The sequence below is a fragment of the Camellia sinensis genome, chromosome 2, assembly GCF_055761805.1.
Source record: "Camellia sinensis isolate YWXY chromosome 2, ASM5576180v1, whole genome shotgun sequence".
Taxonomy (NCBI): domain Eukaryota; kingdom Viridiplantae; phylum Streptophyta; class Magnoliopsida; order Ericales; family Theaceae; genus Camellia; species Camellia sinensis.
This window is the reverse complement of record NC_138962.1, coordinates 34,156,145-34,179,699: the sequence shown is the minus strand read 5'-3', so window position 1 is coordinate 34,179,699 and position 23,555 is coordinate 34,156,145. Positions and strand designations below refer to the sequence as shown.

Below are 23,555 nucleotides of genomic sequence, written 5' to 3'. Positions count from 1 at the left end.
GCTCCAGTCCCGGATGATGACGACGACGAGGAGTCAGAGGCGGAGGCAGAGTCATCGGAGGAGGAGACCGGAGACGGTTCTAGCTCGGGCTCTGACGACGACGCTGATGATGCTCCTGGACCCTCGTCCAGGAAGAGGACTAGGATGGACTGACGGCCCCCCGGAGTGCTCGACATGGATGCAGATTTTTGCTATCTTTTCTTTCTTTCCTTGTACTTTTCTTTTTGTTGGTAGATAGATTACCTTGTACTGCCGCAGGCAGATTTTTGTTTCCAAAACTTGTACATTTGAAAAGATAGTGAAATGAAACGGACTTTTTATCTGAAAAAGTGTTTGCATTTACATATCTCCTGCATTGCATCGCATCTCATCATGTTACACCTCAATGTAAATGAAATTGATTGGCTATCTGAAAATTGAACACTCGCACCATAATAATCAGATAACTTAAACAGCCAACAGCAAAATGCACCTAAGCAACCCACTGCCTGATTCTGGACACACAGCCCTTACTCTACTGGGGATTAATTTGTGTACAGCCCTTAACACGGCATTCGATTCATTCTGCACACAGCAATTTCTCAAACAAACAGCCCAATCTGACAAGACGGACCTCAAAGATGGAACCGGTTGGAGTCAAAACACATTCAAATGTAGAGAATGGCGCAGCATTCTGAGCATAAATGATTTTTGAAATCGAATGAGGGTTTTTCAAACCGGGATATCGAGCCTACCACTGAACACAGCGGGGAAGACTCAAATATAAAGGTACACGACCTAACACAACGAGACATGCTCAGAAAAGACCTAAAACAAAGGTTGAGACCGTCTAATGAAAGAGACACGACACACAGACGCATAAACGACGATGGGGGACCTCGGACCGCGAGGAGCCAGTTCAAACTGGGTATTGTTTCCCACCCTGCCTGATTTGTGATTCTCGCATCACTCGACTCTCAAGCTCGGATTTTCTCTCAAAAACCTTTTCTTCACTTTTCTCTCAACTTACACCTCTCTATTCTTCATTCTCTCATTTTTCATCCCTCCCCGGGGTGATTGATGAATGAACAGGGAGTTGCGGGTTCATGCCCAATGCTGTTAGCTCACGGCTATTTCTTCTGGCGGGCAGAGTGCTTTTCTGGCAAGTACGTCGGTGACGGGGGAAAGACAGAACGCCTGGCTCAACTGTGCCCCTAATTCATCATTTTAACCATTTTTTCGTTTTTGCTTTCTACTAAAACGGTTTTGATCAAAACGAGAGTCGGATTAACATACTTGTTCAATTTTTGATTTGAAAATCGTGCAAGTCAGGCATGCAAGCACTGAAAATTTTCCTTTTTGGGTCCAAGACAATGGTCCGATTTTGGAAAATGGAATAGTTTTCGAGAAAATAGTCAACCTCAGTAAAAATTTTCAAAAACTATTTTTCAAACAGTCAATGCTCAACGAGCATGAAACTTACCCTTCGAGATGCGCAACCTCGGATCGGAGGCAATGGAAAATTGCCCCTGGTTTGAAGGGGGGTGGGAGGCAACGGAAAGTTGCCCCTAGTTTTGGAAGGCGGCTCACAGCGGCTCGTGGCAACGGAAGGTTGCCCCTTGTTTGGGATGGTGCCGCAGCAATCCGCAGACAGTCTTCATTGGCGGTGGTCGAGTTCTTGGACACAGCGATGACGAAGACGATCACAACACATATATGGACACAATCACCTTGAAGGGTGTTGGCCACTGGACTTTGAGATGAAATCGAAACCATTGCATGGACTGAGACGCTTATGAAAGCGTTGGGGGCTGGACTTCATGATGAAGTTGCCTACGTATCCCAAACATGGGAATCAAGCCTTACGTAGTTCCGGTTAAGGTCCACTCGGGTATTTTAACCTTCACTTTGTTTGGCTCTCACTTTTGCCAAGGCGCCCAATGTGGGTTTTCGACCTTGCGAGCTTCTTTTCATTTTCTTTTGTTCGTTTCTTTTTCTTTTCTTGCTTTTTTTCTTTTTTTTCTTTTTCTTTTCTTTCTTTTCTTTTCTTCTTTCTTGTATTTTTTTGCTTCTTTTTTTCGTATTTTTCTCTTGCTCTAACTTTTGCCTGGGCCGCCCTTCCGGGTTTTCGGCCCAGCGAGCCTCTCAAAGGGTAAAAGTGTAGCCAGTCCATGCCAAATGGTTTTTGAAATTGAAGCCTCTCTGTGTCTAGGAGAACGGCTGTTGCACTGATTTGCGGAGAATCCATCAGGGTTACTCTACGGGCTTCTTCCAGCGAGATCTACTCCTTCTGATTCGGCCTTGATGCTTCTTGATCGAAGGCTACCTCAAAACTGGCCATACAGACCTTTCATGGCGTTTGTCCGTTAAACTTTCTGAACATTCTGAACGGGTTCAAAGTCGGAAAACAAACAGGTTGGATCTTGAGGCTGAGAGCGATCCTAGGCTGCGCGACCTCAAGAGGGATTCCACACAAGTCTTCGCAGGGCCGCGTAAAACATTTGTTTTTGAAAGTTTTTAAGAAAGCGACAAATCGCTCGCGCCGAAGATAGTGTGGAACCAATCTGGATCAGGCCAGGGTCCTTCTCAGTACTCACGCCGACAAGCATGGCTTTATTCATAAAAAGGCTTAGCACGCCTCTCTTTCTCTCAAAATGATCAAAATTTTGCAAAACCCGAGGAATTCCCTCCTCTTCGTTTTTATCACCGCAGTGTTCAAAAAGTTTTTTTTGTTTTTTGAAAAACTTAGGTTAATGCAATGAGTTTGGCGCGCAGGAGAGCAGGCGAGATGTACTGTCAGCCCAATCAAATTCTCTGGCACTTATGCTGAAGGCAAGCATGAAGTTGAGATAGCAACAGCTGTTTCAATCGGTTCTGTTGGTGCAACTGGCCCCTCGGCAGAAACAGACTCAAAACAAAAACAGATAATAACAAAACAAAACGGTGTTTGGGACAACAACCCCAGAATCACCAGGTATTATATACAACGGGGACTGACTCGATACAACCAGACAAACCCTTAAGCAAAAAAGACTGACTCAAGACAAAGAGACAGACTCAAAACAAAAGACTGACTCGATATCCAAGCCAGGATTTACAAAACTCGGTCTCACCGATGCTCAAAAATGCGTGCCAGACGCTTCATCCAAAATATACCAAATGTTGCCCGCAGGCGATTCGCTTTACATACTCGCAGTATCTGAGCCCTCGAAATCCAACAACTGAGTGGTGACGGGCTTGCCCGAGGTGGGTGGTAGGATAACCTTGTTATCAATCAAATCCTGCACTTCATGCCGAAGGCGGGAACATCCATCGGTGCTGTGACCGGACTGTTGATGGTACGCGCAGTACAAGGTAGCATCATGAGTGGCGGGGAGATTCTTCGGGAGCGGCCGGGGGTCCAAAGGCTTAAGATGCCCATTCTTCGCCAATATCAACAATGCCCTAGACAAAGGCATGTGGAGGTCGTGAAAGACCCTGCGCCCTCGGGGCAGGTACTTTGCAGTTTGAGGATTCTTGCCAGATGCGCTGGCGAAAGGATCGGCTGGCGCTGCCTTGGCTTTTTGAACCTTTCCTGATGCAGGGTTGGGAACTACAGGAACTGTCTGGGCATGACGGGGCCCATCCCGGTTTTCTGCCTGGCTTGAACTGCCTTTGATCGGAGTGGGGAAAGCATCATCCACAGCTTTGATCACGATCGCAGATGTTTGTTGCTTGTTCATCCCTCTGGCTTTCAGAGCCTCAACTGCCCACAGCAGTTGCTCAATAGGGTCGGCGTCTACCTTTGCCTTGTCTTTTCCTCTGGCCTCAGCCTGATCAAGGGTCGGGGTTGGTGCTGGCATGTCGTGGCTATAGCCGGAAGCCACCTCTGGCTGGCTGAGCTCTATCACAATCCGCCCCAGTAGCGGGGGCTCCTGTGGTACAAAATTCCCGGCATACGGCGCCGCTGGCGGTGAAGCCGACATTCCATAGGCGAGGTCTGCCACAGACCTTTGGAGGTCGCCTATCATCCCCATCAATTCGAAGGTGGTGGGCTCACAAGCCTGGTATAACTGGGGAGCCCAGACCGGGTGCACAACGGGCGACCTGGGCGGATATGACATACTGATGCTGGCCTCATTCTGCGGAGTGGTTCCCTGCTCCGATACAGCTGCCATAACCACAATTTCTTCTGAACTTTGTGCCGCCATAAATCCTGCCTCAGCAAGGGGGGACACTGGCTATTCTGTTTCAACTCTGCAACTCTCTGAACTGAAAGAAAAACAGACAGCATTTCAGCCCAAACTGATCAAACACGGGTGTAGCCAAACAACTGTACCCTGCTGCCGATCATTGTTCCCAGAAGTCACTGTTCCCGAAAACTGAACCGATACCCGCGGATAACTGATTCTCACAACTGATACTGATACTGGTGTCCCCAGGTTTGATACTCAAACTTGCAAACTGACATGTGCGTTCCTGTAGAGCAACACTCTAAAAGCACATAGCAAGTAAAGAGAACAAAGCACCCCTATGTTGGGGTAGGGTTTCCCTATCCTATTTTGTCAGGAGCTAGGGTTTCACTATGCACGCAGCGGTGTCACACAACTTAGCATCGGGTAAGCAACCTGTCCTAGCTTGGAATGGTCACTATGGATCCGAATATGCACTAGGTCGAATGGTCAAAAGGGTGCCCTGGGTAAACCGGGGTTTGTGTTCCCATACTGTCAGAGCCCATAGCCGGTCAGCCTTATGGACATGCCTTGACAAGACAAGCCTCCGGCAAACCGTTCAGGAATGGCAGATGGCAAACACTGTGTTCCTAGGCGCACCAATGCACATGCAATGCAAAGAAACACATAAATGAGATCAAAACAGGATATCACGAGTTCGAGTCAAACTCTCTAAAAATCCCCAGCAGAGTCGCCAGAAACTGTAACAAGCCCGCGGGGGGGGGGACCTCGCTACAGTTCGGACTCTCGATTTGTGTCACGGTTCTAAATCTGAACCAAAGAGTCCAAATCTGGCAAATCGTTTTGAGAAACAGATTTTTGAAAAAGTAGTGCCAAACATGGACTGCTTTGCCAGATACAGAGTCGCCACCTAAATATTTTTTTAAAATGGGAAATTTAGGAAACCCTGACTCGGTGCCGAAGGCCACATGTCCGTCATCACCGAAGTTGTCTCGGCTCGGGAGCTTGGGTACGATCGGGGAAGGTCAGCTATGAGCACCCCCCTTCGCCCGGTCCGAAGACCGGCCTCTACTAACCGCGATATCCGTATTTGAAAACTTTATGTGTTCTTATTCCATTTATTAGCCTAGAATTACTATGTTATGCGCGCAGCAAACAAGTATAGACTAGATTGTCTAATTTGGAAATAAACATTGCATATCCGTTCGGTTTGAAAATGCTTTGGAATTTGCTACTCGCAAGTAGGCTAAAATGCGGATTTCAACGAGTCTTTCCAACTCAAACAATCCAACCTTCACCCACAGGCATTCAAAACAGTTTAACACATAAGCATCTAGCCACATGTTAAGCATGCTGTCATGGCAACATTCACACTCATGCGACATGCTAAAGCGGAAATACTTACATCGTACTCCGTGCCAAAACAAAGAATTTGTTAGCAAACATGCATGATCCAAGTCCATGTTAAGTGCCTAACGCATCGCATACAAAGTGTTGCTAGAATAGGCTCGGCTACCCTAAACATGTCATGTGAAAATGCACAATTATCACGTATTCAGTTTGGGAATTGAAGTATTGATGCAGTTAGCGTGATGTACCGAGCCTAATGCATGTAATACAAATGCATGGATGCACACATGCATAGCATAAGGTATGCTGAATTAAACGTGCCCTAATCTACCATCATAAGCAGGTAAATAAAAGGGAAGAAAGAAGGGAGGTTGGAAGACATACACACCACCCACACACACTTATTACAGGTTTGCCCTCGCTCGGAGGGACTGAATAAATATTACAAATCGCCTAATTTAATTAACAAATTAAATAGACTAATTAAAACAGGAAAACGCCTCGAGAAGCGCGCCACCATGCACAAGCTGCCTCTGTTTTCCTTCCTTTCCTCCTCTGGAGGCTGTCAAAACCTCAGGGTTGCATCCCCAGGCGCTGAGAAGTACCACCGGTTGAGTGGAATCACCACCGGCACTGGTGTGTATCCATCGGCACAAAATTGAATCTATCGGCAGAGAAAAGGTTGCCGGCCGGCACCTTACACTGCCGGTCGGCAAAGAAAATCTGCAGAACCTGCAACTCACAGCAACAGAGGGCAAAACAAGGCATGGCAGCACAATTCAAGACATGTATGCAGCAACCATGTCTCTTATCATTGTAATGACTCAAAGGGACATGTGCCTCGGTTCTCGGACCACCAATCACGCATTTCCATGCATGATGGCCCAAAGAACCAAGTATGCAACTTTGGTTTCAAATGCGATGCAAACCAATCAAACAAACAAGGCCCTATTCCTATCACCAATTCAAGGAACAAGGTATGCATGCAAGATGCAATGCGACCTAGGCATACAAGCTAGGAATGCAACATGACATGGCAAGGCACTCATGCAATCATGCAAGCATACATATGGCAATGCAAATGGATGGCAAGATGGTCTTATACATGAATTAGGCAGCTCTAATAAGGCCTAAAACAGTGGCCAATGTGCTAAAAAGTGAGGGCTAAATGACATGCACACACACATGCATGCAAGGACTAACACTTAAGCACAAATCAAACAACATTCAAGCACACTTGAAAGGAGGAAATATGGACAATTAGCATGCGACATGAGCCCTAAAATCATGCTATAAAATGATGCCAAATCAAGTTATAAATCAAGTCAAGCATGCAACAAATGGCCTAAGTGTTCAAAGTAAACCAAAGTGGCATTGAGCTACACTTGACAAGACCAAACAAGGCATGCATTAAGCGACCAAAAACAGGTTTATAGCACGTTAAAACAAGGCTAAAGGACTCTTTAGATGGCATCTAAATGGCCCAAATACAAAGGCATACACCATGGCCAAAACATGGAGCATTGCAATACATGCTTTCAAAGCATTAAAGAGGCATGCAAGGCAATCAAACAAGCATGGAAATGGAACTGAAATGGCATGTCGAATGATCCCAAATCACCAAAACAATGCAAAGATGGCATGCTACACATGCACATACTCAAGGCCAACAAGCCCAAATACAAAGGAGCTATATAATGCATGCAAAGATCAACCCAAACGACTATGGACAGAGCTAAAACATGGCAAGATAAGCACATAATCTTCACAAATAAAAGCCTAAAACATGCTCCAACAAAGGCTAACAACCTAGAACATGTTAAGGCACAAATAAGGCATTACATGGCAACTATGCTAAGCATGCATGAAGTTCCAAAACCAACTTAAAATCATGTTATATTATAGATATATAAGCATGAGAAACAAACCAAACATGCTCAACACACACTCAAGCATAGGCTTCCTTAAGAGGCCAAAATATGCCCTTTTCAAGGACTACAAGGAGAGGGGGTGGCCCTCTCCTTCTTGGGACTTCAAAGCATCATCTTCACCACTGAAATCCCTCAAGATTTCAGTGGTGAAGAGACCTCAACACCAAAATCCCGGAGCTAACACAAAATGGCTCAAAATGAGGCCTTTTGAGGCCTAAGGGTGGTCAACAACCCTCAAACAACAAAACACTCTTAATAAACAATAAAGAGGGCCTAAAAACAGAACTTTTTTATGTTATACAATAATCATAAAAACAGCTCTAAGATATGTATAAAATCAATGCGAAAATGGGGGGAAAAGGGACTAGAATCTCACCCTTGAAGCCTTCTTCACAAATGATGTTCCAATGGCCTCCTTTGGCTCCAAACCAGTCAAGAAACTCAAGAACAAGCCCTTAGAACCTCAGCTCCAAGAGGAAGGTGAAACACTAGGTGTTTGTGTGCAATAGTGAGACACAAAACACCTAGTGTGCAAAATAAGAGGGAAAGAGAGATAGAGAGTGTATATCTAACCCTAACCCTAGAAAAACCAGAGCTTGGTCTGTATTTTTCTCTCCTAAAAATGTCTAAAAGCTCTCTTCTTGCCTTAGAGAGAGCTCCTCTCTATATGCCTCTTGTAAAGCTTACAAGACAAGCTTTGCAAGAGGGAGATCCCTCCATACACGTGTATGGAGGGGAGCAAAAGCAATACAGCTGTCTAAAAATATCTGCAAAAGCAGATGAACAGGAATCGGCCGGCCAAAAATGCCATCTTGGCCAAAAAGAGTGCCGACCGGCACAAAAAAGTGCTGACCGGCAACAAATAGTGCCGCCCGGCAAACTATATTGCCGGTGGCAGCAAAAACCAGCCGGTGGCCTCTAGCCACTGCCGGTGGTGGGTGGGGATGGTCTACAAGCCCTACCCTGCCTCTCAAAGGCAAGATGCAAGTGTTTGGTGCAAAACCAGACACTAAACGGTCGAGTTCGGAGATCCTGAGGCAAGGCACGCGAGCCGAGGCCTCCGGGAACTCCAAACGAACACAAACATGGAAGATTACCGTGTGTTCAAACGGTGACGTCCAAGTCTTGAGGACGGTCAAAAATGGGGTGTCTACAGTTGCCCCTCTTTGACAGAGCTCGAAAGTCATAACAATGACGGGAGTGAATGTCAAAGCCCAGAGACGACCCATTTTTGACAAGGCCGAAGACTCAGACAAACATACAAGACAAATAAGGTATGCGCCCGGAGGCAGGGGCAAAATGCAAGACAATGCACAGAGCCGAGCATAACTTATGATCATGCAAAGGAAGCTGTAATGAAGCAAACATGCGACAGTTTTAAGCTAGCATACCAAACTACACTACAATGCAGAAAGGATGTAAGAGAATTATGGAATTCTCAATACGTCTCACTCGGAGGATACAATACCTGTGCGGCTCGTCTGGTTGCACCAGCTTCAAATGAACCGTACATACAATATCGTGCCTGAAAAGAAAACAAACTTAACAGGTACAATACTGTTAGCAACATGCATGACAATGCAAGAATAGTGGTGTACTCGAAATACGTGACAGCGCAAAGCAAGTGGGGAGCATAACAATGTGTGGAAATACAAACATGTAAGTGGAGCATGCGGTCTATGCCGGTAACAAATTGATCATAAGCATGCGGTCTACGCAAGTAAAGCATGCGGTCTACGCAGGTAACGAAACTAACAGGCGATCTGCGCAATTAAAACATGCGGTCTACGCAGGTAACGAAACTAAACATGCGGTCTACGCAATCGAAACATGCGGTCTACGCAGATATTGAATTTAAACATGCGGTCTACGCAATCAAAACATGCGGTCTACGCACGTGATGAAACTAAACATGCGGTCTACGCAATTAAAACATGCGGTCTACACAGGTAATGAAGTTAAACATGCGGTCTACGCAATCAAAACATGCGGTCTACGCAGGTAATGGAATTAAACATGCGGTCTACGCAATTAAAACATGCGGTCTACGCAAGTAATGGAGTTAAACATGCGGTCTACGCAATCAAAACATGCGGTCTACGCAGGTAATGGAATTAAACATGCGGTCTACGCAATTAAAACATGCGGTCTATGCAGGTAATGGAATTAACATGCGGTCTACGCAATCAAAACATACGGTCTACGCAGGTAATGGAATTAAACATGCGGTCTACACAATCAAAACATGCGGTCTACGCAATCAAAACATGCGGTCTACGCAGGTAATGGAATTAACATGCGGTCTACACAATCAAAACATGCGGTCTACGCAGGTAATGGAATTAAACATGCGGTCTACGCAATCAAGACATGCGGTCTACGCAGGTAATGTAATTAACATGCGGTCTACGCCATCAAAACATGCGGTCTACGCAAGTAAAGAATGAACATGCGGTCTACGCAAATAAAGAATTAACATGCGGTCTACGCAAGTAAAGAGATGATTACAAACATGCGGTCTACGCAGGTAATGTAATTAACATGCATGACAATGCAAAATGCAATGAGATGCGCAAAACAGCGCGACAGAATGCAATGCACAAAACAGTGCGACGATTTGAAATGCACAAAACAGTGCGACGATTTGAAATGCACAAAACAGTGCGATGGTTTGAAATGCACAAAATAGTGCGATGATTTGAAATGCACAAAACAGTGCGATGCGCAGAACAGCGCGAGGTTTGAAATGCACAAAACAGTGCGACGATTTGAAATGCACAGAACAGTGCGACGGTTTGAAATGCACAAAACAGTGCGATGCGCAAAACAGCGCGAACAATTTTGAAATGCACAAAACAGTGCAATGCGCAGAACAGCGCGAGGGTTTGAAATGCACAAAACAGTGCGATGCGCAAAACAGCGCGAACAATTTTGAAATGCACAAAACAGTGCAATGCGCAGAACAGCGCGAGGTTTGAAATGCACAAGACAGTGCGATGACCAGTGTGACACGTACGCCACACGGAATGTAAACGGGCTTAAATGCGCAACAACGTACGTATTCCGGAATGCATGACAATGCATGGAATGGAAATGCAATGATGACGCATGAGAAATGTGCACGACAATGCAAAGGGGTGCGTGTTGCAACGCATGTAACACGTGCATAACAATGCAAATGTGTGACGCACGACAGCGCGATGTAATGCATCGAAGTAGTGTGATGAACTTGTGCAACACACATGGGGCAACTTTTGAATTCAAAAGGATACAAAAAGGATACACCTTGTACGAATTCGAGTGCCACGCACTGGAGACACGGCCCGCGGTCAGAACGGAGGCCGGTTGAACGTCGGAGATGCACTTTCTTGCACTTTCTCGAGCTATGAAGACCACAAACTTCTCATATGGCCTAACCAAGGCTGTGGGAACCCCACCGGCCGAAAGATGAGGCCATCGGCTGGCCACCGGCACAAAAATAATTCCACCGGCACAAAAAAGTGCCGGCCGGCACAAAATATTGCCGACCGGCAAACAGTTGCTGGTGCGGGGCAGTTTTGTCTTTTCACCTTGGGTGTTATAAAATAGGGCTTTATCATTCCTTGGCCGCCGAAAACTCTTGCCCTCTTTCTCTAAAGCTTTTTCTCTTCCCCGTTTCTCCGTTTCTTTGCGTTCTACGCTCGTTTCGTCGTCGGATTCGCGATCCTCTTCGCGTTTCGGACATTTTCCACCGATCACATTTTTGTTTCGGTGCCTCGTTTGGCGTTCTCGCCTTTTCGGGGTTTGTTTCCCTCACTTTCCTCTTCATTTCCGTGCCTTTTCACATTCCGGCCTTCCCGGCCATTTCCGACCCTCTCGGGAGTTGACTTTTCAGTTGACTCTTCGTATTCCGGCTCGGTTTTCCTTTTCCGGCCATTTTCACACCATTCTCTACATGGCGGACGACATTCCACGTGGCGGGACTCCCCCGGACCACGAAATGGATCCCGGGGTCGAGCTCTTACCACTGAGCGAGCGCCCGTTCGACCCGGCGACCTACCGGCCGGCGATCCACGTTCTGCCCCCAGACGGCCTGCGTCAGTTCCGGAGCTTTGAGAGATACGCGGCGCCTGAGCTACTGCTGCGTGAGCCTACCTCCCACCTTTCCTTCGGCACTTCCGAGGTAACTTTTCATCTTCTGCTTTACTTTCTGCAATGTAGGATACAAAACTGCCATAGTTAATTGTATTTTCTAACTGCTGAAATCTGATATGCCGTAGACCGTAGTTGACTGTAAACATACATACAACTGATATCTGCTTGAGACTGACACATGCACACACACTGCACTAGCCCTGAATCACTCAAACACACGGCATTCACTGTATTTTACTGTATTCACACTGACACCCAGTATTTGTCTGAATCTGTCAAACTTGCACATATGCTACATCTGTTCTGAAATACTCAAACACGCTGACACAGCACACGTATTTCATTGTAAGCACACCGGCACCCGGTATTCGCCTGAATCTGACAAACTTGCATACATGCTATATCTGTCCTTTCAAAACTGCATTTTGAATGTTGTCTTGCAATTGTTGTTTTCTCTTTGCAGGAGGGTTCCCATACCATTCGCGGGTATGGGAATATTGGTGCACGGGAGTGGTATGATGAGCTCCCTGATGCGGTCCAGCGCATCGTGGACCGGGCGGGCTTCGGCACCTTCTGCCGAGGACTCTCTAGGTTGTCCACATGCAGACCTCTTCTTGCCGCTTTGGCGGAGAGGTGGTGGGACACCACCGATTCTTTCCATTTCTTTGCAGCAGGGGATATGACGATGACCCCTTTATGACTTCTCGATGCTCACAGGCATCGGGGTAGGGGGGGATCCGATCCCTTTCGACACAGACATGGATGAGTGGACCGCCGCTCAGGTCCATCTACTAGGGGAGGCCCCACCACTAGCTCGTCCAGGCTTCGTGCGGTACTCCTGGTTCGAGACACAGTTCAGGGTCCAGCCCGCATTGGAGGAGGAGACTCAGATGACCGAGGAGGACGTGGAGAGGTATGCTCGCGGCTTCCTCATGTTCCTGTTCGGGACTACTATCTTCGCCGACCGGGCGAACACCGTGCCTCTCTGTCTTCTCAGCGCATTGGTGGACGTCCGGGATATTCTGCACTATGACTGGGGCGGCGCTGCTCTGGCCACCCTGTACGGATATATGAGCTCGGCTTCTCGTGGCAGCGGCCAGCTGCTTGGAGGTTACTGGCGGGCTTGGGAGGTACGTTTCTTCTCCGCTTTTCATTTCTGTCCGATATTCTCTGTACTCTGTACACTGCACACACTGTAGTCTGCTTTACACTTGCTGTATACTGTACACACGGCACACACATACATTCTGCTTTACACTGACTGTACACTGCTCACACTGTACACTGCACACAATACACTGCACAACACACGGCTCTGCCATTTCTGCTTTATTCTGTATATCCTGCTTTATCTGATGGTCATACTGACATCTGTTTTGCAGCTGTGGGTTTACGCCTACTTCCCTAGGCTTGCACCCGTACCAGTCGCGGAGCCTCCTCCGGCTGTCCCGTTCTCGAGTCGCTTTGACGGGAGATGCACCCGGCGACCACGGGAGACGTTCGGCTTCTTCCGCCGATATTTCGACACCATCACCCCGGCCGAGGTATGCTTTACTTTCAGTTCATTTAGCTTCGCTTTCCCACTGCATATTTCAATAACAGTAGATAACAAACTGTCTGTCACTTTCAGATCACTTGGCGGCCATGGGCTTCTTTGCCGTCGGCGATGCGGGGTCGGTTCCCTGGTGCTGAGGAGACCTCGCGTTTTCGGATCTTGCTAGAGGGCCCGGTCTGTCGGGCTTGGTACCTGGGGGAGCGTTTTCTACGCCAAACCCGCGGGTTACCTGAGCAGATAGTCCCGGCTCACCCTCCTGCAGAGATGAGGGAGACCGAGGGGCTTACCACTGAGCAGCTGGATGATTACTCCATCGGCTGGGAGGAGGCCGGCTTCCGAGGCACCGGCGACTATCAGGAGTACGTGCGGACGTACCTGATGCGCCCCTTGAGCGGCCGTCGAGCAGAGGGGGCCAGGCCTGTAGCATCGGCGGCTGGGGCCGGAGCGGGAGCAGGGGCTGGATCTTCGAGGAGGGCCCGGGTCCGTGGTAGGGGTAGAGTGCAGGGAGGACGAGGAGTTGGCTGGCCTGCCCTGCCTGCTGTACTGACTTTCCAGGGGCAGGGTGGGTCGACCTATCAGATCCCCTTTGCCCCTCCACCGGCTGGTCATGAGTTCGTTGACGTCCCCGACTTACCGCCGGTATGTTCTACTGCATTTTTGTACAGTCATTCATCTCAATTTACTTGATATTCCACAGAATATTGATGCATCTGATACTTTTGCAGGCTTCTTCTGAGTACACCCGTCAGTCGTTGGCGATGAATGCCTCGATGATGGGGATGCTCCAGCGGACATTTGACCTCCTAGCCGTCTACAGCATACCGGTATGTCCTTCTGACACTGGCCTCAAACCATTCATCCACTGCTTTGCATAATCTGATTCATGGCACAACACCTGACACACTGATCTCACAGCATCTGATACACTGCATACACTGCATTCTGCACTGTACTCTGTACTGATAAACTGCTCACGGCATTCTCATACTGTACTCATACGCTGCATTCTGCACTGCTAAACTGCTCACGGCATTCCTACACTATACTCTGCATTGCATTCTGCACTGATAAACTGTCTACAGTATACTGATGCATTTCCCTTTTTGTGTACTTTTTCAGCCTCCTTTCCAGATTCCCATGGCAGGAGGTGCTCCGGCCAGACCTTCTGTCCCTGCTCGGGGGAGAGATGAGGAGGGCAGGATATTTCCCCGTACCAGGGGTGGGCGTACTCATGTTGGGAGTAGCTCGTGAGCTCCAGTCCCGGATGATGACGACGACGAGGAGTCAGAGGCGGAGGCAGAGTCATCGGAGGAGGAGACCGGAGACGGTTCTAGCTCGGGCTCTGACGACGACGCTGATGATGCTCCTGGACCCTCGTCCAGGAAGAGGACTAGGATGGACTGACGGCCCCCCGGAGTGCTCGACATGGATGCAGATTTTTGCTATCTTTTCTTTCTTTCCTTGTACTTTTCTTTTTGTTGGTAGATAGATTACCTTGTACTGCCGCAGGCAGATTTTTGTTTCCAAAACTTGTACATTTGAAAAGATAGTGAAATGAAACGGACTTTTTATCTGAAAAAGTGTTTGCATTTACATATCTCCTGCATTGCATCGCATCTCATCATGTTACACCTCAATGTAAATGAAATTGATTGGCTATCTGAAAATTGAACACTCGCACCATAATAATCAGATAACTTAAACAGCCAACAGCAAAATGCACCTAAGCAACCCACTGCCTGATTCTGGACACACAGCCCTTACTCTACTGGGGATTAATTTGTGTACAGCCCTTAACACGGCATTCGATTCATTCTGCACACAGCAATTTCTCAAACAAACAGCCCAATCTGACAAGACGGACCTCAAAGATGGAACCGGTTGGAGTCAAAACACATTCAAATGTAGAGAATGGCGCAGCATTCTGAGCATAAATGATTTTTGAAATCGAATGAGGGTTTTTCAAACCGGGATATCGAGCCTACCACTGAACACAGCGGGGAAGACTCAAATATAAAGGTACACGACCTAACACAACGAGACATGCTCAGAAAAGACCTAAAACAAAGGTTGAGACCGTCTAATGAAAGAGACACGACACACAGACGCATAAACGACGATGGGGGACCTCGGACCGCGAGGAGCCAGTTCAAACTGGGTATTGTTTCCCACCCTGCCTGATTTGTGATTCTCGCATCACTCGACTCTCAAGCTCGGATTTTCTCTCAAAAACCTTTTCTTCACTTTTCTCTCAACTTACACCTCTCTATTCTTCATTCTCTCATTTTTCATCCCTCCCCGGGGTGATTGATGAATGAACAGGGAGTTGCGGGTTCATGCCCAATGCTGTTAGCTCACGGCTATTTCTTCTGGCGGGCAGAGTGCTTTTCTGGCAAGTACGTCGGTGACGGGGGAAAGACAGAACGCCTGGCTCAACTGTGCCCCTAATTCATCATTTTAACCATTTTTTCGTTTTTGCTTTCTACTAAAACGGTTTTGATCAAAACGAGAGTCGGATTAACATACTTGTTCAATTTTTGATTTGAAAATCGTGCAAGTCAGGCATGCAAGCACTGAAAATTTTCCTTTTTGGGTCCAAGACAATGGTCCGATTTTGGAAAATGGAATAGTTTTCGAGAAAATAGTCAACCTCAGTAAAAATTTTCAAAAACTATTTTTCAAACAGTCAATGCTCAACGAGCATGAAACTTACCCTTCGAGATGCGCAACCTCGGATCGGAGGCAATGGAAAATTGCCCCTGGTTTGAAGGGGGGTGGGAGGCAACGGAAAGTTGCCCCTAGTTTTGGAAGGCGGCTCACAGCGGCTCGTGGCAACGGAAGGTTGCCCCTTGTTTGGGATGGTGCCGCAGCAATCCGCAGACAGTCTTCATTGGCGGTGGTCGAGTTCTTGGACACAGCGATGACGAAGACGATCACAACACATATATGGACACAATCACCTTGAAGGGTGTTGGCCACTGGACTTTGAGATGAAATCGAAACCATTGCATGGACTGAGACGCTTATGAAAGCGTTGGGGGCTGGACTTCATGATGAAGTTGCCTACGTATCCCAAACATGGGAATCAAGCCTTACGTAGTTCCGGTTAAGGTCCACTCGGGTATTTTAACCTTCACTTTGTTTGGCTCTCACTTTTGCCAAGGCGCCCAATGTGGGTTTTCGACCTTGCGAGCTTCTTTTCATTTTCTTTTGTTCGTTTCTTTTTCTTTTCTTGCTTTTTTTCTTTTTTTTCTTTTTCTTTTCTTTCTTTTCTTTTCTTCTTTCTTGTATTTTTTTGCTTCTTTTTTTCGTATTTTTCTCTTGCTCTAACTTTTGCCTGGGCCGCCCTTCCGGGTTTTCGGCCCAGCGAGCCTCTCAAAGGGTAAAAGTGTAGCCAGTCCATGCCAAATGGTTTTTGAAATTGAAGCCTCTCTGTGTCTAGGAGAACGGCTGTTGCACTGATTTGCGGAGAATCCATCAGGGTTACTCTACGGGCTTCTTCCAGCGAGATCTACTCCTTCTGATTCGGCCTTGATGCTTCTTGATCGAAGGCTACCTCAAAACTGGCCATACAGACCTTTCATGGCGTTTGTCCGTTAAACTTTCTGAACATTCTGAACGGGTTCAAAGTCGGAAAACAAACAGGTTGGATCTTGAGGCTGAGAGCGATCCTAGGCTGCGCGACCTCAAGAGGGATTCCACACAAGTCTTCGCAGGGCCACGTAAAACATTTGTTTTTGAAAGTTTTTAAGAAAGCGACAAATCGCTCGCGCCGAAGATAGTGTGGAACCAATCTGGATCAGGCCAGGGTCCTTCTCAGTACTCACGCCGACAAGCATGGCTTTATTCATAAAAAGGCTTAGCACGCCTCTCTTTCTCTCAAAATGATCAAAATTTTGCAAAACCCGAGGAATTCCCTCCTCTTCGTTTTTATCACCGCAGTGTTCAAAAAGTTTTTTTTGTTTTTTGAAAAACTTAGGTTAATGCAATGAGTTTGGCGCGCAGGAGAGCAGGCGAGATGTACTGTCAGCCCAATCAAATTCTCTGGCACTTATGCTGAAGGCAAGCATGAAGTTGAGATAGCAACAGCTGTTTCAATCGGTTCTGTTGGTGCAACTGGCCCCTCGGCAGAAACAGACTCAAAACAAAAACAGATAATAACAAAACAAAACGGTGTTTGGGACAACAACCCCAGAATCACCAGGTATTATATACAACGGGGACTGACTCGATACAACCAGACAAACCCTTAAGCAAAAAAGACTGACTCAAGACAAAGAGACAGACTCAAAACAAAAGACTGACTCGATATCCAAGCCAGGATTTACAAAACTCGGTCTCACCGATGCTCAAAAATGCGTGCCAGACGCTTCATCCAAAATATACCAAATGTTGCCCGCAGGCGATTCGCTTTACATACTCGCAGTATCTGAGCCCTCGAAATCCAACAACTGAGTGGTGACGGGCTTGCCCGAGGTGGGTGGTAGGATAACCTTGTTATCAATCAAATCCTGCACTTCATGCCGAAGGCGGGAACATCCATCGGTGCTGTGACCGGACTGTTGATGGTACGCGCAGTACAAGGTAGCATCATGAGTGGCGGGGAGATTCTTCGGGAGCGGCCGGGGGTCCAAAGGCTTAAGATGCCCATTCTTCGCCAATATCAACAATGCCCTAGACAAAGGCATGTGGAGGTCGTGAAAGACCCTGCGCCCTCGGGGCAGGTACTTTGCAGTTTGAGGATTCTTGCCAGATGCGCTGGCGAAAGGATCGGCTGGCGCTGCCTTGGCTTTTTGAACCTTTCCTGATGCAGGGTTGGGAACTACAGGAACTGTCTGGGCATGACGGGGCCCATCCCGGTTTTCTGCCTGGCTTGAACTGCCTTTGATCGGAGTGGGGAAAGCATCATCCACAGCTTTGATCACGATCGCAGATGTTTGTTGCTTGTTCATCCCTCTGGCTTTCAGAGCCTCAACTGCCCACAGCAGTTGCTCAATAGGGTCGGCGTCTACCTTTGCCTTGTCTTTTCCTCTGGCCTCAGCCTGATCAAGGGTCGGGGTTGGTGCTGGCATGTCGTGGCTATAGCCGGAAGCCACCTCTGGCTGGCTGAGCTCTATCACAATCCGCCCCAGTAGCGGGGGCTCCTGTGGTACAAAATTCCCGGCATACGGCGCCGCTGGCGGTGAAGCCGACATTCCATAGGCGAGGTCTGCCACAGACCTTTGGAGGTCGCCTATCATCCCCATCAATTCGAAGGTGGTGGGCTCACAAGCCTGGTATAACTGGGGAGCCCAGACCGGGTGCACAACGGGCGACCTGGGCGGATATGACATACTGATGCTGGCCTCATTCTGCGGAGTGGTTCCCTGCTCCGATACAGCTGCCATAACCACAATTTCTTCTGAACTTTGTGCCGCCATAAATCCTGCCTCAGCAAGGGGGGACACTGGCTATTCTGTTTCAACTTTGCAACTCTCTGAACTGAAAGAAAAACAGACAGCATTTCAGCCCAAACTGATCAAACACGGGTGTAGCCAAACAACTGTACCCTGCTGCCGATCATTGTTCCCAGAAGTCACTGTTCCCGAAAACTGAACCGATACCCGCGGATAACTGATTCTCACAACTGATACTGATACTGGTGTCCCCAGGTTTGATACTCAAACTTGCAAACTGACATGTGCGTTCCTGTAGAGCAACACTCTAAAAGCACATAGCAAGTAAAGAGAACAAAGCACCCCTATGTTGGGGTAGGGTTTCCCTATCCTATTTTGTCAGGAGCTAGGGTTTCACTATGCACGCAGCGGTGTCACACAACTTAGCATCGGGTAAGCAACCTGTCCTAGCTTGGAATGGTCACTATGGATCCGAATATGCACTAGGTCGAATGGTCAAAAGGGTGCCCTGGGTAAACCGGGGTTTGTGTTCCCATACTGTCAGAGCCCATAGCCGGTCAGCCTTATGGACATGCCTTGACAAGACAAGCCTCCGGCAAACCGTTCAGGAATGGCAGATGGCAAACACTGTGTTCCTAGGCGCACCAATGCACATGCAATGCAAAGAAACACATAAATGAGATCAAAACAGGATATCACGAGTTCGAGTCAAACTCTCTAAAAATCCCCAGCAGAGTCGCCAGAAACTGTAACAAGCCCGCGGGGGGGGGACCTCGCTACAGTTCGGACTCTCGATTTGTGTCACGGTTCTAAATCTGAACCAAAGAGTCCAAATCTGGCAAATCGTTTTGAGAAACAGATTTTTGAAAAAGTAGTGCCAAACATGGACTGCTTTGCCAGATACAGAGTCGCCACCTAAATATTTTTTTAAAATGGGAAATTTAGGAAACCCTGACTCGGTGCCGAAGGCCACATGTCCGTCATCACCGAAGTTGTCTCGGCTCGGGAGCTTGGGTACGATCGGGGAAGGTCAGCTATGAGCACCCCCCTTCGCCCGGTCCGAAGACCGGCCTCTACTAACCGCGATATCCGTATTTGAAAACTTTATGTGTTCTTATTCCATTTATTAGCCTAGAATTACTATGTTATGCGCGCAGCAAACAAGTATAGACTAGATTGTCTAATTTGGAAATAAACATTGCATATCCGTTCGGTTTGAAAATGCTTTGGAATTTGCTACTCGCAAGTAGGCTAAAATGCGGATTTCAACGAGTCTTTCCAACTCAAACAATCCAACCTTCACCCACAGGCATTCAAAACAGTTTAACACATAAGCATCTAGCCACATGTTAAGCATGCTGTCATGGCAACATTCACACTCATGCGACATGCTAAAGCGGAAATACTTACATCGTACTCCGTGCCAAAACAAAGAATTTGTTAGCAAACATGCATGATCCAAGTCCATGTTAAGTGCCTAACGCATCGCATACAAAGTGTTGCTAGAATAGGCTCGGCTACCCTAAACATGTCATGTGAAAATGCACAATTATCACGTATTCAGTTTGGGAATTGAAGTATTGATGCAGTTAGCGTGATGTACCGAGCCTAATGCATGTAATACAAATGCATGGATGCACACATGCATAGCATAAGGTATGCTGAATTAAACGTGCCCTAATCTACCATCATAAGCAGGTAAATAAAAGGGAAGAAAGAAGGGAGGTTGGAAGACATACACACCACCCACACACACTTATTACAGGTTTGCCCTCGCTCGGAGGGACTGAATAAATATTACAAATCGCCTAATTTAATTAACAAATTAAATAGACTAATTAAAACAGGAAAACGCCTCGAGAAGCGCGCCACCATGCACAAGCTGCCTCTGTTTTCCTTCCTTTCCTCCTCTGGAGGCTGTCAAAACCTCAGGGTTGCATCCCCAGGCGCTGAGAAGTACCACCGGTTGAGTGGAATCACCACCGGCACTGGTGTGTATCCATCGGCACAAAATTGAATCTATCGGCAGAGAAAAGGTTGCCGGCCGGCACCTTACACTGCCGGTCGGCAAAGAAAATCTGCAGAACCTGCAACTCACAGCAACAGAGGGCAAAACAAGGCATGGCAGCACAATTCAAGACATGTATGCAGCAACCATGTCTCTTATCATTGTAATGACTCAAAGGGACATGTGCCTCGGTTCTCGGACCACCAATCACGCATTTCCATGCATGATGGCCCAAAGAACCAAGTATGCAACTTTGGTTTCAAATGCGATGCAAACCAATCAAACAAACAAGGCCCTATTCCTATCACCAATTCAAGGAACAAGGTATGCATGCAAGATGCAATGCGACCTAGGCATACAAGCTAGGAATGCAACATGACATGGCAAGGCACTCATGCAATCATGCAAGCATACATATGGCAATGTAAATGGATGGCAAGATGGTCTTATACATGAATTAGGCAGCTCTAATAAGGCCTAAAACAGTGGCCAATGTGCTAAAAAGTGAGGGCTAAATGACATGCACACACACATGCATGCAAGGACTAACACTTAAGCACAAATCAAACAACATTCAAGCACACTTGAAAGGAGGAAATATGGACAATTAGCATGCGACATGAGCCCTAAAATCATGCTATAAAATGATGCCAAATCAAGTTATAAATCAAGTCAAGCATGCAACAAATGGCCTAAGTGTTCAAAGTAAACCAAAGTGGCATTGAGCTACACTTGACAAGACCAAACAAGGCATGCATTAAGCGACCAAAAACAGGTTTATAGCACGTTAAAACAAGGCTAAAGGACTCTTTAGATGGCATCTAAATGGCCCAAATACAAAGGCATACACCATGGCCAAAACATGGAGCATTGCAATACATGCTTTCAAAGCATTAAAGAGGCATGCAAGGCAATCAAACAAGCATGGAAATGGAACTGAAATGGCATGTCGAATGATCCCAAATCACCAAAACAATGCAAAGATGGCATGCTACACATGCACATACTCAAGGCCAACAAGCCCAAATACAAAGGAGCTATATAATGCATGCAAAGATCAACCCAAACGACTATGGACAGAGCTAAAACATGGCAAGATAAGCACATAATCTTCACAAATAAAAGCCTAAAACATGCTCCAACAAAGGCTAACAACCTAGAACATGTTAAGGCACAAATAAGGCATTACATGGCAACTATGCTAAGCATGCATGAAGTTCCAAAACCAACTTAAAATCATGTTATATTATAGATATATAAGCATGAGAAACAAACCAAACATGCTCAACACACACTCAAGCATAGGCTTCCTTAAGAGGCCAAAATATGCCCTTTTCAAGGACTACAAGGAGAGGGGGTGGCCCTCTCCTTCTTGGGACTTCAAAGCATCATCTTCACCACTGAAATCCCTCAAGATTTCAGTGGTGAAGAGACCTCAACACCAAAATCCCGGAGCTAACACAAAATGGCTCAAAATGAGGCCTTTTGAGGCCTAAGGGTGGTCAACAACCCTCAAACAACAAAACACTCTTAATAAACAATAAAGAGGGCCTAAAAACAGAACTTTTTTATGTTATACAATAATCATAAAAACAGCTCTAAGATATGTATAAAATCAATGCGAAAATGGGGGGAAAAGGGACTAGAATCTCACCCTTGAAGCCTTCTTCACAAATGATGTTCCAATGGCCTCCTTTGGCTCCAAACCAGTCAAGAAACTCAAGAACAAGCCCTTAGAACCTCAGCTCCAAGAGGAAGGTGAAACACTAGGTGTTTGTGTGCAATAGTGAGACACAAAACACCTAGTGTGCAAAATAAGAGGGAAAGAGAGATAGAGAGTGTATATCTAACCCTAACCCTAGAAAAACCAGAGCTTGGTCTGTATTTTTCTCTCCTAAAAATGTCTAAAAGCTCTCTTCTTGCCTTAGAGAGAGCTCCTCTCTATATGCCTCTTGTAAAGCTTACAAGACAAGCTTTGCAAGAGGGAGATCCCTCCATACACGTGTATGGAGGGGAGCAAAAGCAATACAGCTGTCTAAAAATATCTGCAAAAGCAGATGAACAGGAATCGGCCGGCCAAAAATGCCATCTTGGCCAAAAAGAGTGCCGACCGGCACAAAAAAGTGCTGACCGGCAACAAATAGTGCCGCCCGGCAAACTATATTGCCGGTGGCAGCAAAAACCAGCCGGTGGCCTCTAGCCACTGCCGGTGGTGGGTGGGGATGGTCTACAAGCCCTACCCTGCCTCTCAAAGGCAAGATGCAAGTGTTTGGTGCAAAACCAGACACTAAACGGTCGAGTTCGGAGATCCTGAGGCAAGGCACGCGAGCCGAGGCCTCCGGGAACTCCAAACGAACACAAACATGGAAGATTACCGTGTGTTCAAACGGTGACGTCCAAGTCTTGAGGACGGTCAAAAATGGGGTGTCTACAGTTGCCCCTCTTTGACAGAGCTCGAAAGTCATAACAATGACGGGAGTGAATGTCAAAGCCCAGAGACGACCCATTTTTGACAAGGCCGAAGACTCAGACAAACATACAAGACAAATAAGGTATGCGCCCGGAGGCAGGGGCAAAATGCAAGACAATGCACAGAGCCGAGCATAACTTATGATCATGCAAAGGAAGCTGTAATGAAGCAAACATGCGACAGTTTTAAGCTAGCATACCAAACTACACTACAATGCAGAAAGGATGTAAGAGAATTATGGAATTCTCAATACGTCTCACTCGGAGGATACAATACCTGTGCGGCTCGTCTGGTTGCACCAGCTTCAAATGAACCGTACATACAATATCGTGCCTGAAAAGAAAACAAACTTAACAGGTACAATACTGTTAGCAACATGCATGACAATGCAAGAATAGTGGTGTACTCGAAATACGTGACAGCGCAAAGCAAGTGGGGAGCATAACAATGTGTGGAAATACAAACATGTAAGTGGAGCATGCGGTCTATGCCGGTAACAAATTGATCATAAGCATGCGGTCTACGCAAGTAAAGCATGCGGTCTACGCAGGTAACGAAAC

General features: G+C 46.9%; 1 protein-coding gene across 1 annotated transcript; it reads left to right on the top strand.

Moving 5' to 3' along the window:
• The first annotated feature begins 13,385 nt into the window (after positions 1 to 13,385).
• Positions 13,386 to 14,372, top strand: LOC145812805 (uncharacterized). The gene is made up of 3 exons (XM_082908033.1): positions 13,386 to 13,760; positions 13,847 to 13,945; positions 14,241 to 14,372. Exons 1-3 carry the CDS (start codon positions 13,386 to 13,388, stop codon positions 14,370 to 14,372), a joined length of 606 nt encoding a protein of 201 aa, XP_082764159.1.
• Positions 14,373 to 23,555: the final 9,183 nt, after the last annotated feature.